The sequence below is a fragment of the Cyclopterus lumpus genome, chromosome 6, assembly GCF_009769545.1.
Source record: "Cyclopterus lumpus isolate fCycLum1 chromosome 6, fCycLum1.pri, whole genome shotgun sequence".
NCBI lineage: Eukaryota > Metazoa > Chordata > Actinopteri > Perciformes > Cyclopteridae > Cyclopterus > Cyclopterus lumpus.
Window position 1 is genome coordinate 8,584,976 of NC_046971.1, and position 16,544 is coordinate 8,601,519.

General features: G+C 43.4%; 1 protein-coding gene across 7 annotated transcripts in view; it reads left to right on the forward strand.

The window, feature by feature from the left end:
• The first annotated feature begins 3,149 nt into the window (after window positions 1–3,149).
• Window positions 3,150–16,544, forward strand: part of LOC117732753 (coiled-coil domain-containing protein 136-like) — a 22,312-nt gene continuing 8,917 nt past the window's right edge. For 3 of the 7 annotated variants that reach the window (XM_034535904.1, XM_034535907.1, XM_034535911.1), the window contains exons 1-6: window positions 3,150–3,326; window positions 3,422–3,673; window positions 4,767–4,851; window positions 5,014–5,147; window positions 11,767–12,079; window positions 14,721–14,795. In XM_034535904.1, coding sequence (XP_034391795.1) covers window positions 12,028–12,079; window positions 14,721–14,795 — 127 coding nt within the window. In that variant the 5' untranslated portion in view covers window positions 3,150–3,326; window positions 3,422–3,673; window positions 4,767–4,851; window positions 5,014–5,147; window positions 11,767–12,027. Of the gene's footprint in view, window positions 3,327–3,421; window positions 3,674–4,766; window positions 4,852–5,013; window positions 5,148–5,426; window positions 5,528–11,766; window positions 12,080–14,720; window positions 14,796–16,544 lie in introns of those variants that run through there. The other 4 variants (XM_034535908.1, XM_034535906.1, XM_034535909.1 and 1 more) reach the window with 4 other exon arrangements.

Genomic DNA, 16,544 nt, shown 5'->3' on the forward strand with positions numbered 1-16,544 from the left:
AAACATGTCACACACACACACACACTCAACAATACAGCAACAGCACTGCCGCATATCACTGACAGGGAGCACACAAACACACATATCCAGACAAAATGAAGCCCATGCACTGTTAAACTCAACAGCACTGCAATATGGGTCACCTGGCACAGCGGTGTGCACGGTTCATTCTGCCTGACGAGTGCCTGCCTGCATGCCAATAGAGGCACAGACGCACGCTGAGGTACAGGAACAGGGGTGTGGATGATAGACAGATCGCTTAGCTGAGGATCTCTGGCACTCACACAGTGTTCCTGTACTTTATGAGAGCTTATACGTTTAAGATTGGAATCGTGAGCTGTGTGCAAATATTTGTGTGTGATGGGTGTGTGTGAGAACGGGTTGTGTTTTGTGCATTTGTGGAGCAACTAAGGGCCTCTGGGGAAAAAGAATACTCTGATTGGTGTGACGCCGAGATCCTGACTAACACACATAGCCACACAGTCACCCACCCCCACACACACACACACACACACACACACACACACACACACACACGCACACACACACACACACACAGAGGCTTACACATGGGGATTATGAGCTACATTTGTACAGCTCATATACAAATATATGAAATATACATTTGACGCTCATATATAGCTATATGTCGCTCTCTTCTGCATTATGTGAACTGAAAAGTGAGTGCTTCCCTTTGATGTGTGCTCCGATCCTGTGTGTTTTCCATTGAGCTTTCTCTTGTGGCTCCTGGAGCTTGTTGGCCCATTCACTGGGCTCTATAATGAGCTGCTAATTATCCCAGGACCTCATCAAATCTCTTTGGGCTCCACAGCTAAGCCTCCTCCTCACATAGGTTGGCATGGCGACCGTAAGGGATGGGACCTGCATGAAGGAGGCCACCAAAAGGGCCGCCGCAGCTTCTCTCCCACTCTCTTCTTCTGAGGGGGCGTGAAAGGGACATATTCTTATTCAAAAGAGAAAGTGGGAAATGTGTGGATAGATTAGCTTTAAGCAAGGATGATTTAATTTTTATGAACACTTATGTGGGTGTTGTTTCTGTGTTTCAGTCAGTGAGTGCATGATAGTATGGGAAAGCTTTGACCTCTATGGTGACTTCCACATTGATTTAGACTCCTCTGGCAGCACTGGGCCCGTCCCATTTCCTGTTTATGGTGTCATGGAAACAGGCCATGTTCCCTTCCTCTGCTTTTGCACTATAACATAAAATATACCCTGCATCTAGCAGGAAGCCACACTCTCATCCCTCAGCAGGCACAAGATCTGCAGCTGTGACGCTGCGACATCTGTGACCATAATTAGAACCTCCCATCACAAATACATAAAAAACGCCGGTGGAAAATTCCAGATTCATGGCAGCATTTATATGAAGGTCTTCAAATAAATCACCTCATAAAATGCCTTAAATCAAATGCACCTCCAATTTCCTTTAGTTGCTAGGCAACCACAGAGCGCCATAGTGGATGCTTGGAGTTAAAGGCTGGCAGCCTTGCGGTGTAAAGAGGATTGTGGGGTGAATCACTGTCTTTTATGGCTTTGAGGTTCCATTACATGGCCAGCTGACAGTGACAATGATACACTGTCACTAGAGAGTAATTATGCAGCCTGTTGTTCCCTCGGTGTAGCCACAAGTACATGATGTAAGCCCAATGGTTGTACAAACAGCTGGACAAGCAGTTACCATTATCATCAGTAGAGATGATTTGAGATATTTCACAATATATGGTACTTTTGCTTTTGAGGTTTTTGGAGAAACACTAACTTCCTTTTTCTCTGTCCATCAACGTCTATTTCAAGTTTTCATTCCATACGTGATATCCGCCTCTGGTCTGTTGGTGTCTGCGTTCAGGCTGAACTCTGGGCTTGATTAACCCACTGGAGACATCTTGTATTTCACCTGGAGACTCAGTAAACAACCAGTACTACCTGTCCAACGTTTGTCACAATTTCCTAGAAGACAAAATACATACACATTGAGCATTTGGTGCCCTGAGGCAGGAGTCAGCTTCACCTGGTTGATAATCCATATTGATTGTATGTTCTGAAGTTGTTTGCCTGTTTTTTGATGTTTTTCTTTGAATTCTTAACATCAACCTGCCCAGGTCCTGCAGATGGAAATTAGCCTTTTAAAAAAACAAAAAACGATGAACAAACAAGAGTCTGCAACTCGCTGCTCTGGGAGGAGGTGATGGGAATGTCATTAGTGTTTCAGGTCTTTGCTTATAAACCAAAGACAATTTGACCTGATGAAGGTGCTGGAGGAAAAGTGAGAGGATCACTAGTTTTATTCATCTCTTGGACACCTTGAATATCTGTTCCACATATCACAACATTCCATCACTTGGTTTTAGAGAAATATCACTCAAAAATATAAATGTCGACTTGTTGGCGATGCTCAACGAAATGTCCATGGATCACCAATGTCAGTAGGGTTCATCCTCTGGGGATTGTGAATGTCTTCATGTGCACAATTGTTGAGATTCTTTAATCCGGAAACAAAGTGTCGGACCGGCCAACTGAACTCAGCTCATATAACAAAAACTATCAGGCACATGAATTCAACACATAATCATTTTCATGTTCCACATTTCTGTGCAAATCCCTTTTAAATACTCCCATCGGATCCACCATTTCCACTCAAGATTACATGAATGGAGTATGTCGAATATAAAACCACAGCATTGCAAATATGTTAATAAACGGTTGGCCCTTTGCTTGTCTGCGTCTGTGTGTGTCCATTTGAGTTTTTTCAATTACTGGCACACATTCCTGAGGTCTGTACTGTAGCTGTGGGCGTATGACTTGTTGAATCTGGACAAAACAAAGACCACAGTATGAGTGTAGAGATTCCCTCTGTATGACCTCACACTCTGGGGGACAGCTCTGTGTTGTGAGCAGCGGCTCATGTCTTACACTCTCTAGGTCGAATGGCACTTGTAGATACTTTGCAAAAGGAACACTAAAGTATGTTTGTGGTTTGTTGTAATAACAAATATGGTATCTGTATTCTGCTGTGCCCGTTCTGTCCTGCCACACTAGAGTGACACAGGGGGATTGAAGCCAGACGTTGTCAGCCAACCCTCTTCACAGCTCTCCCTTCCTATGTGTGTGTGTGTGTGTGTAGCTGTCATTGTGTGTGTTAAGGAGACTGAAGGACGACATCAAGTTGAAAGATGCCACCTAGCTGAGTCTCGTTGTCTATGGATTATAGCAGCCTGAGGAAAAGCTGAGCAGAGTCCCACCAAAGTGAAAGAGCTGCTTGTGAGAGGACATCGATTCCCTGAGCGATCACTTGCTGTTTATCACAGGTATAACATCCACATGGAGAGAGACTCAGACTTTCTGCTTCTTTTTATTTCTGTTACACTAACTTCAGTTTGTTTTGTTGCATTTCCTCTTTCAGGTGTCGGCTTGTTTAATGGGAGCATGTGTGTGACTGTATTGTGTGTGTGTGTGTGTGTACATCTGTGTTCACTTCCTGCTCTCTGACAGTGCTGTACTCCTCCAACTGGGCCAGCGAACGGTTAAGCCTGGCCCACCTTTCCCCTGTCTCTCTCTCTACGCCGGCATATTTTCAGACTCTTTCACGGCTCTTTCAAGTAGGCCCACACTGAACCGAAGTTGCTAGATGTGATAGCGACTGAGAAAGAAAGAGGTGAGAGACAGAAAGACATGTGTGTGCAAGGATGAAAATGGAGGGTGTGTGAGTGTGTTTCAGATGCTATTTATAGTATAAGAGCCACTGTGTATTAGCAGTAAACAGAGAGAGAAAGCGAGGCGAGGAAATGAACAATGGAGGGGAAGTGATCAGTAATCTGCAGTGCCAGCTGCCAGCCTCCATTACAACAGCTTGTCTGGACCTCATTACAGGTCAATTAATTCAGCTTACGGGCCAAACACACATGAATGTTAGAGAAAGCTTGTGTGTATGTGTGTGTGTGTGAGTGTGTGTGTGTGCAGGGTTTGCATATGTTTCGGTGCTGTGATCCTCTGAACTCTTTTTGGAAACCTGTTTGTTGTTTTGTTGAAACATGTTTGTAATAACCAGAAACTATTTTCTAGTACCAGTTATAAGTACAACCGTATAATTATAATTACACTGGGCCTCCAACTTGACATCTTATAATCTACGGTAATTCAACACACAAGGCTCTCAAACCCAGAGATGCTCACAAGTCAAGTCTCAAGTCACTATGTGCCACTTAAGTGTCCAAGTCCCCATCACTGGTTTGATTTCATACATATTCAAATCCTCAACTTTGTTTATTAGCCTGCTGGAATCTGCATGATAAAATATTTATAGATTTAGCATTTGGCAGCAAAATGCATTGCCATCCACTGGAGATCTACTGTTTTGCCAACTCTGTCACGCCGGAGCTCTCAAAGGATTTAACACTTGATAAGGTCTACGACATCAAAGGGGACACTACACGATTTCCATATACAATTTGATTTATGGAAACTACTAGGATACTAGATAATAAAGACATGATCAGTATCTTAATATGGGCCTTATTCATGTAAGCGTGGTATACAGGCATTGTGTTAGTTTGAATGGGAATGGGGGGTGGGGGGCACTGACAAGAGGGAAGAAGTTGAAACAAGAGTGCTAAAAAAAGATTGTAAACAGGCAGGTAGAGAGAGAGAGAGAGAGAGAGAGAGAGAGAGAGAGAGAGAGAGAGAGAGAGAGAGAGAGAGAGAGGTCTGCGCAGAGACGTCTGGTAAACAGCATCTTGTCCTCCACTCAGCTCCTCCCCTCTTCCCTCTCGGCATCTCTCCCACGCTCCAGAGCTCAGCCTTCAGCTCCCCGGATCCTCCCCAAATTCTCCCGAGGTACAGTCTGTTTGTGTGTGCGTGTGTGTGTGTGTGTGCGTGTACACATGTGCATTGAAGCCTGCGTGTGTGCGCGAGAACAGCACTTGACGCTGTGCTCAGTACTCTCTCTCTCTCTCTCTCTCTCTCTCTCTCTCTCTCTCTCTCTCTCTCCCCCTGCAGCTGAGGTGGGCGCGTGGAGCCTCTGACCCTCTCTCGCCCACTCTCCTCGGTCTCTCCCTCTTCGCTGCAGCTACAGGGGGCTATGGATGGACTGCGTTTACCTCCACTCATCGAGGAGGCTTTGGACTCTACAGGTCTGTGCAGCTGTTTTGTCTGTTTACGATTCCGTGCAGTCGGATGTGTGTATGCGCACGAGCGCGTATATGTGTGTGTGTGTGTGTGTGTGTGTGTGTGTGTGTGTGTCTGTCTGTTTTTAGCACGGCGCTAACAGATCAACATCCGCGAGAAAGGGTAGTCGATGCTGATCTCTGCTGAGGAAGAGTGTTGTTACTCATGAAGTGCGGGATGGGGTGGGGAACCGAGGAGGAGGAGGAGGAGATGGAGAGAGGAGGTCAGGTGGTCGGAAGCGGGGAGGGAGGGAGGGGGGCGTCGTCTTTATTAGGAGCCGACAGGCTGACTGACTGACGACTGGGCTTCACTCTGTGGACGTTTGATGGAGGCGACATGCTGCAAGGTAATAACATATGACTGGCGACTAGAAGCAGGAAATAAGGGAGCCATTCGTTAGCTGTGCTGCACATGTTTCTGATGACGGTTAATAATTGATGCAATGTGGAGTCATGCTGGCTGTTATTTGAGTCCAGCTTGTTTTTAAACTTTAAATTCATATTGCGTTCAGCTCTCACATTGATTCTTGTGTATTAGACTCATTTAGCATGTACTGGTTGTGTGTTGAACAGCACCCCCCCTCTATGATTATTTGGCACGACGCATCTTCACAGAATCAACTCTGTGTATTACAGTAACCCGTTTCAGGGAGACATGTGTGGAATTTCTTTCTGGTGCCTGTGTGTCCCAACAAGGGAGAAGAGTGTGTTTCCTTCATGTTGAGCAGAGCTGCTCAGTGTGGGACGCTGGGAGGAGGATGTTTATTGGTGTGCAGCGGCTCAGAGAGAACCACAGGTCAACAGCCCTTTGACCAGCCGGACAGGTTGCCCGAATGTGGCTTCCTTTTCCTGTACTGTCCTAAAGTTGAACTCTCAATAACAAGTATTTGGCGGAGCCCCCCCCCCCTGGAGACTTATTAACCACTTTTGTTCTCAGTGGTAATTGCCTTTATTACATTATGCTGAAGCCTGCTTATTGACCATCATAACAGGGACGTTGTCTCCCTAACAAGCGTGTTCCTGTTATCTTAACTCTGGAGACGTCTTTCCTTTCATCACAGCCTGAGATGTGCTTTTAAAGCTGGAACTTCAGCGTGTAGTGATGGCGAATGCCTGGTTTAATGTAGCGTGAATCCTGATCATAAAAAGAATAGACATAGAGCCAACAACAACATTGATTTAGTAGTATTAACTTGTATCTCTTTAAATCCACTTTGCGCTAAACAGTTTAATTTGAGGCTTTTATTTTCAATGCTTTTCCAGTCCTGCTGAGAATGAATTCCACTCTGCACTGAAATAATATGCCTCTAAAATCACTTGCCAATTCTACCAACAGGTTATACAGACGTCAGTAAAACACCGTCAGAGGCCGATTTGACTTTTGCAAGCTGTCTGTGTGTCTTCCAACCATACGCCACCATATTGTTCCTCCCACTTGCACGAGTCGCGAGCCATATCGCTCTCCATCCTTCTCTCTGCTTTTCCCACTCAATATCTCATCCCCCTCTTTCAAACACAATCCTCTGCTCTCTTCAGCGCCCACACACCCTCCAACACACACACACACACACTCACACACACACATACACACACACACACACATACACACGCACACTCGTGCATGCGCATGCATAGAAACACAAACCTTTGCACCTGCCAGTGCCTGAGCCCACACAGCATTTCTCGCCCGTCCTGCTTTCCTCCAGTGTTGTGCCCTCACGTTGTGAGATTCACATCAACGGTGTTATTCCCAAAGGCTACACAAACACAGGATTTCTCTCAGCTCTCTGGAACTAATAAATAGCAAAGTTGCTGCTGTACACACACTTTGTAAATCCGGGAGCTGCAGAGACCTCTGAGAAAAACAACAGTGTGAGATTGCAAACATCAGTGTTTAATATGGGCCGTCAAATGAAAACAAACATTGCATGTTTTTACGCCCTCAGACATCCCAACATCCCCCCCATCAGACTCGAGGGCTTACGTAAAGCAGGCTTTCAGGGCACTCTGCAGGCCCTAACAAAATTGAGTGTGCCACATGTTATTGTAATCGCTTTTGGTTGCATTATGGTCAAATTCCCCAAAAACGGACTAGAGAAGGTTCACGATCTCATGCGGCTCCTTTCTGCGGGTTATTCTATGGGTTTCTAATAACGTTGCTTCTCCCTCGCAGAAATCATCAGCGCTGTCAACCTATTATTAGGGCGCACTCTCTCTCCCTCTGGGTCTTTATCCCTTTCAGACTCGCCAGCTACTCCCTCTTCCCTCTGTGATTTAAGTGATGTGAAAACCTTCCACGGAGATTGCTTTCAGGTGGGAGTCACTGATTTGCATGATTAAATGGATTGTTACCACATCACTTGTTTTTATGCTTTGTTGTCTGTCGCCATTCATATCCCTGAATGAAAATAACTACGCGACACGCACACGTACACACAAACACCTCACAGCCACACCAACACGTTTATTCCCATAACAAAAGCATCTTTTCTGAATAAACCATCAACACACTGACACAGATGATGCGCACGCTCATCTAATGAGTACAGATTATACTCATTCTACGATGTATCTCTATTCCGTTGACCTACTTTCTCTTATCTCACTTAGAAAGTGCAAACATGGATTTTCCATTAAAATAACAGAGCGGCTCATTAAGCCGGCCCAACTCTTCATTGCTCATGATTCTTGTTTCTTTCCTTGTCGCCTCCTGCTGCTGTTCTTCCTCAGTTTTGAGGCTCAAAGTACTGCGAGCGGAGAAAGAGATAACCTCGCATTAACCTCACGAGACCTCCAACCCCGTAGCTCGCTCCTCGTCTCAAGCTGTTGAGTCTCAGTTGAGTCCCGTTTGAAGTCAGAAAAACCTAATTTGATGCTTCGCCATATGGGTCTCATGAACGACACCTGATGAAACCACTCGGGGGCTGTTTTTGTGGTGAAAAGCAAAAAGCAGACAGAAAGATGTCTATGCTTAGTAAAAGTAACAAAACAGCTTTATCGCCATGGTGACTTTCCACATGGCGGAGCCCTGGGTTGTTGGTGAGAAGAGGTCACCATGGAGATGAAATAATGTGCAGCTTCACCTGATTCTTTCCACATCATTTCACGAGGAAGAGAGCAGCACCAGTGCCCTCGGGCACTTCATAACTCCTGCTTCTTTGCAGCTCTTTCATTGTCTTCTCCTCCTTCCCTCTTTTGCTCTCATGCAGCAGTCTCTCCTTCTTTTTCCGACTCACCCTCCCTGCCGTGAATTATGTGTTGCTGAGGAAGTGGGACACTTTCAGGGGAAAAGCTGCAACATCAGTGCTGGGCTTCAAAGCTGTGGTAGAGGAGGGTGCATTATGCATGGCCTCCTACACAGATGGCCAGATCCATGCCATATACAAACCTGTGTGATCATATATGTGAATAAATGAACTAATCAGAAGTGGGCCGAAGAGATCATGCAACATAACCAGTGTAAGCCTGCGTGTCACGATATATTCACACACAGGTACAAGTACAAGCGCATATGCCTACATTTATTTACATTTTATGATGCATTATAAAAATGCTGCACACATAAACAACCAACACATCCAGAACCGCCTGTCTCCCCAATCCCATTTTCAAGCTCGGTTCAGCACAAGGCAACCGTCTCACCACACCTGTCGACAGCCTCCAGCTCCGGTGTCTGTGAGCCGTTATTTCTTTTCACAGCTGATTTGACTCCAGATGTTCCTCTCGATACAGGGAAATCAGATATTTAACTAGTAGTCAGAGGGGGAGAACGGAGATGTGCTACTTAGAGAAGTTCACATTTTAAATCACATGTAACCTGATTACATAAAGCAGTATGAAAATAAAGAGTGTAGAAAACGCGTTGCAGACATTTCTTGTTCAGTAAATTGCTATCTACGCTATCACACTGTAAGGATATTTTATTTATATATATAATATGCAGAAGTATCAGTGAAACTGCGGTGTTTTATGCAGAAAGGCGTGCCTGTGGTGCCAGGTAAAGCAGCACCCACATAAAAGCCTCTGCTTAGCATGCCACAATCCTCTCACTTCCTGCTCCTCAATTTTTCCAAGTACACTCCATCACTGAACACTAAATCATAAGCAAAACAAAGGGTTTGTGTTGCCACATTAATTGCTCACATTTAATCTCAGACAGCTATTTCGAGATGCTGACAAAAGAGCCGCCAGTGTTGCTTGTTGTCTCCTCTCTAAAGGGTCACAATGTTTGCAGTGACATGCTCAATGTGTTTTGCTGCAATGTGATTACAAAGGAATGTGCTGTGGCTAGATAAAGCCATCCTCTCCCCGGAGCTGGAACACCGCTCCCGGGAGGACTCTCCTGCCCCGTCCCTGCTCTTGTATGCAAGCAGCGTCCATGTCTAACGCAGGCCCTGCGTGACTAAAGACCAGCGCTGGGCCAAGTGTGTGGTGGAGTGATCACAGGTGTCACTGCAGCTGATTTTGGCTGCACAATGTATTTGACATTCACTCACAAGGTGAGGATGATAACACCTCCTTCAGGACTGAAATGATGAACAAGCTGTTGGAACAGCAGGCAGGCAGACTGATAGTTGGGGTGTTTTTTTTACAGAGTTGGTGATTGGAGGTTAATTGCTATGCAAAGAGCCAACGGATAGTTGAAGACAGTTGAGAGGAATCTTCTCGGACGTGATATTTACGGAGATCCTAAACATTCTCTCGATGCCCAGCAGCAGTCCAGAAAGTGTGTAAACAAAGTGTACAAAACGTCATTGTTGCCGTAATCTATATCACAGTTTGTTTCTGATCGGGTAGTTTGTAGTTTGTGCCCATCTGAGGACAGTCTGAATGCTACATCTGTGAACGCTAAGCACAAATGGCTTGAGCTCTCAGAGTTATCACGCCCCGAGCTAGAAATCCTGAAGGAATGGGATGTGAGTGACATTCATTTGGGGGCCTTTTGTCTCGGATGGCCTTTAGTTGCCGCAGGCTATACAAGTAGCTCCGGCTCTCTGCCCGCCACACAGCTTCCTCCAGCTCTCTTCTTTATGACTAACTCATTACACCAACATCAAAGTTTAACGACAAAATAGCCCAGCGCTCATGAAACTTCTCACATGCCATTATTATGAGACATGAAGGAAGCGACCCCGCTGCTAATGCCGCACAGATATAATAAGAATATGCTGCAACTGCTTGGTTTGCGATGGAAAGAGTTACATCTAGTTAGAGGAACAACAAGGCAGAGAAATAATTACCACAAGAGACGGAGGCATCCCCTGAGCCAAGATTACACCGCTGAGCATCGCTCTTAATTAGGTAGATCTTTAGTTAATACTTTACTGTGTCCCTGCTGCACCGTCACATCTGCCCATTCTTGTCTCCGTGCAAACACCATTTCCCTCTCCCGTCCTCACACTGCTTTCTGAGCACAAACAGCAACTCCGAGATCCCTCAAACATGAATGCGACACATCAATTTATTTGTGTGATCGGACTTGACCCCTGCAGGGCGTGTTATTAAGAGAGAAATGCAGGCCAGTGTGTGATGTAAGCCAAATTTACAGGAATGAGGCAGTAACTGATGCAAGTGATCTTTTAACCTCTTACTGCACCTGGGAACAAACTAACATTGTGGATGTAATCTTTTAGGTCAGATCTTTCCGGGCCTGTCAGCAAATCTCATCTGACTAATGGGAAAAGCTTTTTCTTCCTAGTCGAATGGGAATTTACCGTCATGATGCCCTTCCTTCTGGTTTTATAACTTGCTCTGCATTCAGCGGTTAGTATCAAACCAAGTTTATTTGTAAGGCTCTTCATCATATACATTATCTTACTGGGCTTTACAGAACAACAACAACAGCAGCCCAGTCCAGGCTGTCTGCAAGTGCGAAGAAAAGCAACAGTAAAAGAAAAGAAAGATGTAATGTGACACAGTGTCGTACCAGAGAGAGAGGTGTGTTTGTCACATCTCTTACTATGAGTGGTAGCTCGGGTTATTATGGACTTGGAGGTGCATTGCTGAGTGGTGAGTCATAGTGATTGCTTCTGCATACAAGCCCCCTTCCCTCGCCGCATCGTGTCAGCTAACTCACTCCACCTACTGGTCAGAAATGTAATTCAATAGAGGAACGTAAAACACTTGTGACTTAATTAATATTGTAATTAATTGTCACCAACACGTGCTATGTATTAATGATGTCTCGCTCAACAACCACGTAGTGTCAACGCTTTGACACACGACACATGCTTCGGCATGTATTTCACTGCGTTCTTCCCGACGAGAATGGAGTCCTTGATTTCTTTCTTTGTAAAACCTCATCTATAATCTCATACGAGCGCTATCAGCCATTTTGTATATTTAAATCAGAGTGTTAAATCGAGGTAGCTGAGTGGAATAGATATGTTGGCGTTCAAAGAACCCAATGCAGCTTCTATCACAAGATGGTGCTGTTGAATCAAAAGAAAAAACGCAGTCTGTGCTGCGTTCAGAGCGTGACTGAATTAAAGCTGATGACAGAGTGGCCTGTGAATTTCCTCTCCTCTCCTTCCCTCTCTCCACTCATCTTTCTAATATCGCAGTCATTTTTTATTTTTTTTCCCAGACGACCCGTGCGATCTGAAAGCAGAGTGCAGCCCCACCATGGACAACGACATCACCGCGAAGGAGAGAGGCGTGCTGGAGGAGAACAATGAGAAAGAGACGATGGACCACGAGAGAGCTCAGGAGGAAGAGGGGGAAGAGAGGAAGCTGAAGGAGAAGGAAGGCGAGGAGAAGATGAGAACGAGCGGGAGCCGCTGACAGAGGAGCAGGAGCTGGAGGAGCTGAGGGCCCAGGTGCTGCAGCTGCTGCTGGAGGCTGGACGATGCCAGAGAGACCTCCAACAAACAACCAGGAGAGCTTCCACGAGCTGCAAGGTGACACTTGCAGCCTTGAAAATAACTGTATACCGTTTATTCATTATTTAATGCTCTGCATAATTAATTTCCCCTTTATTCAACAGTCATCGGACCTGAAATCAAAATATATGAACATCTTTCACACACAAACAATCCTGTCACCCTGTGGGGACTATTAGTCATAACAATATTTTACTCCCCACCTCCACCATGGAGATTTGTGATGTGGGAGCTTTAAAAAAGCTATCGGGTCAAGGAGCTAAAGAAGCTAAAGCTTTCCCAGAAACTTAAAAAGAAATCCTCTCAAATACTTAATATACAGAAGCTTGCTCATGATCTAATTGAAATGCTCGATGGATCATTTCACTGCGTCTGATGAATTCTGATCTTGCATGTTGCATTTCTTGAGTCCCAGTTTCTCAAATCTCTGCAAAGGAGGTGGTGGGTGAAATGTTTTTCTAGACCAACAAACAAAGGGGCCAAAATGTGAGAATCAGATCCATATTACTGTAAATCAGAGTGGCATACTTTCCCTACTGCCAAGGGGCACGGAGGCTTATTGATTAAACCTTGACCACAAATAAGACAAATAGGACAATTCGGAGATAAACACCTCTCTTCTATTTCAAAATAAAACTCAGTGATCAAAACCCAACAGTCCTTTTTTCCAAATGGCATTTTGCAACAAAATGACAAAACATTGCAAACATTTGAATAACTCTTTCAAAGCAGCTACAACACACTGATGCATTTTAAACAAAACATTGCTGCCTTTAGTGCTTTGTGTACCTTTTTGATTTCACCATCAAGATTTCTAATCATAAAGATTCATCATACAGATTGTTACAGTACATCTACTAATTTGCTCACAATGAACACACATATAAAGGCTTAAAAAAACAAAAACATTGCCTTTTGTTGTTTGTTTGTTAGCCACTGCAGGTTTTTACAATAAACAACAACAACAACAACAACAACACAGAAAGTGGAATTACAGTAAGTTAATCAAAACTATATTGTACATTAATCTGTCCAAAAAAAAAAATTAAAGTGCAGTGGTAAAAAAAAAAGAAGAACTAATGTCAAAAGCAATGTCTTCTTTGAAAGTCCTCATAAAAGAGGAGAACTTACATGAGATCTATTTGTAGTGCTCAGACTCTATTTGTGATTCAATTTGTGGAAGCGTTTGCGTGTGCACGTGTGTGTGTGTGTGTGTGTGTGTGTGTGTGTGAGTACCCTTTATGCTTTGCAATGATTGCTAGATATTTCACTCTTGAACATGTGTCTAATGTTGCTTTGTAAAAAGTCAAAGCAGAACATGTGTTTGTACTTTAGGTGCCTTGCTTGGTTTAAGGCGTGGTGCTTTTGCTTTCACTGTGTCAACAATTGCAAACAATGAAATGAACATAGCTACTGTAAATACAATACAATATATAGCAAGTCCTCTAACTTTATCTCCAAAGTTGTTCTCCATTATTATAAGAGAGCCCAAGCTCTGATTTCCAAGTGGTCTAATTGGTTATGGGTGTTTTCTAATCGTGTGATCTGGGTGCAGGTGATTAATAATTGATTGTCTTGTTTCAGTGGCAGTGTTAAGCCTAACAACACACACAGGCTTTTATTTTTTGAAATGATGTCAAACTTGGTGTTATAAATTAGTATTTTTAATAATTATGCCACAAGTACCAGTTTTAGTGTAAAACTCAACATTAACATACATATAAACCTCCATTTTGTTGTAAGTTGTCATGACTGGAAGACCTCCACCTTCATTTTGCGATTTCTTTCCACATCGTCCCAGAAGAAAACCCCCTGTCCTCTAACTGGACAGCTTAACTTTCCAGCGGAGACCTTTCCTGGTCATCACAATCTAGCTGAACATGTAGAAGCGTAAATGTTTATATGCGGTCACTGACACAGTTCCTCAACATGGGCGCTAAATGGAGCATCACTTCATAGCTTAGAAATGATGAGCTTACTGTCCGGGGAAAGCAGCAATGAGTAAGTCCTTGGGTATGGTGCTACAGTGAACTCAGTGTGTGTGTGTGTGTGTGTGTTTATGACTGTGTCACACTCAAAGACATGGCGTGGTGAGCTCAGATGTTTGTTTGGCAGCGGGAGAGGCATTCCTCAGACAACTGTGTGCATGCTGAGGGAAGCTTCCAGACTGGGTGTCCTAGACCACAACGAGAAATCTCTTTTGGTCAACTCCCACTGGGAGCAGTCAGCTGTTCATGCTGCCGGCAGCTGTTGGGGGGGGTATGGGGGTCCTGAGTGGACCGAGAACGAAGTCAGGGAGGTGTCATGATTATTATCATTATGATAATTATTAATACAATCTGCTAATTCTCTCTTGTCTCTTGTTTTTTTCTTATGGGTATGTTGTAATGTCCTCTTATTCTTGTATACTGTATATATTGGGTCATTTTATAATTGATAAACCAACACATCTTTTACTAATCATGGCTCATGTTGTGTTGTAACGCACAGGCAGAAACACAGAACTGCTCGTGTCATTCAGCCACGCCTCAAGGTCGAACCGCTTATCAAGTTGTCATCTTTCTATTGGCCTGCTGAACTGACATTTCCTCTTATCTCTCTACCCCCCCCCCCCCCCCCCCCCCCCCTCCCCCCCTTCTCCTCCACTCCTTTCCACCAGATCTGTTGGAGGACGAGCGTCTGGCAAGTGCCCATCAAGCTGAAGCCTTCACGCGACAGATCCAGAATCTACAAGGTATCGACATCGTAACGCGCAGTGAAGTGAAGTTCTGTCATTTGAAAAACCAAAACCTATTGCTATTCCCCGGAAACAGGAAGAATCAATAAAAAAATGTAAATCAGCCTCTATGTGGGGCAACTGTGGGTCAGTGGTTAGCATGTCCGTCTTTCAACCAGGGGGTTGGTAGTTCAATCCCTGCCCTAGTCAATGTAAAAAAGCGCTATATGGATTATTACATTTATCATGTTTGTCGATAGAAAGGTGAATGCCAATTTTACTCCGTAAGCTGCCAGTGAAGAACAATTTGTTTGCATTAATCAACAGGACCGCCATCTTGTTTGCCACTGTATGGTCACAGAGTGCTCCATAAGTATGTCGGGATGGGACCGACTAGAACATGTTAAATGCCTGCAATCATTTGGCTTATTGATTCAGGGGCATTTCATTTTTTTGTGAGCATTTTTTTTAATTACTTTTTTTTTACGTAAAGAAATCATTCAAACCAAGAAACAATTATTCCTCAGAAATCCTTATTGAGCCTTGAGCTCAATCACGATCAATAAAACACACCGCAGAACCAACAAACAAGGATAATGGCTCTGAGTAAGAAACGATAGAAAATAACACAACTGAACAAATGAAAATAGAAAAAGGAGGAGCTGAGCATAGTTTTTAAAGTTAGTTTTTATGTCAGTCATTTGGGGAACTATTTCATGAAGCATCTGCATGCAATAATTATGTTGGAAATGTTTCATTGAGTAATTACTGGTTCTTTTGCCATTACCTTTTGTTATTGCTCTTGTTGTTTTAGTGAGAGGTAGAGAATATTTTCCTTTGCTGAAAATACTAAGCTAACAATCTGAATCTGACCTTCAGAAAAAGGTCTGTTACCCTCAGTTACATCAGCTGTTCTTTCAAATAGTACACACACACACACACACACACACACACACACACACACAGAGGAAGAATAAAGACCACGAATAAACCCACACAGAATATAAAATCCAAGAGTAGAAGGATAAATGGTGACTATCGAAGTGCATTTGAGCACAACAAGAATTAAATTACTTTCCGTTGCAGTCTGGCTCTAAAACAAACAAAAACAATTCACTGTACTATTAATGAAAGCTACACGTACTAGTGCGATTTGAAAATGATTGTTTTCCAAACATCTCACGTTGCACATATCTTTTTTTTCTAGTGGTGTGCCCACAAACCATTTTAATGAGAATATAATAGATTTATATATATATTATTAATAGAATAGTTGCAACAGCTTGAAAGATGATGGTGAACCAGGTAAAATGGCCGCCACACCACGTCCACGCCGTTGCATGAAGCCTCAAGCTTTTGATAACTTTTCATCTTGAAGGTCTTTAGAGTCTTGGAATTTGAAGATGATCTTATTAAAACCAAATGATGAAATATTTAGTTAGGTTTAATAAAGATGGTGAATTACTTAGTTAGGTTTAATATAGATGGTGAAATACTTAGTTAGGTGTAATAATAGAATGATGAAATACTTAGTTAGGTTTAATAATAGATGATGAAATACTAAGCTAGGTTTAATATAGATGGTGAAATACTTAGTTAGGTTTAATAATAGAATGATGAAATACTTAGTTAGGTATAATAATAGAATGATGAAATACTTACTTAGGTATAATAATAGAATGATGAAATACTTACTTAGGTTTAATAAATATGATGAAATACTTAGTTAGGTTTAATATAGATGGTGAAATACTTAGTTAGGTTTAA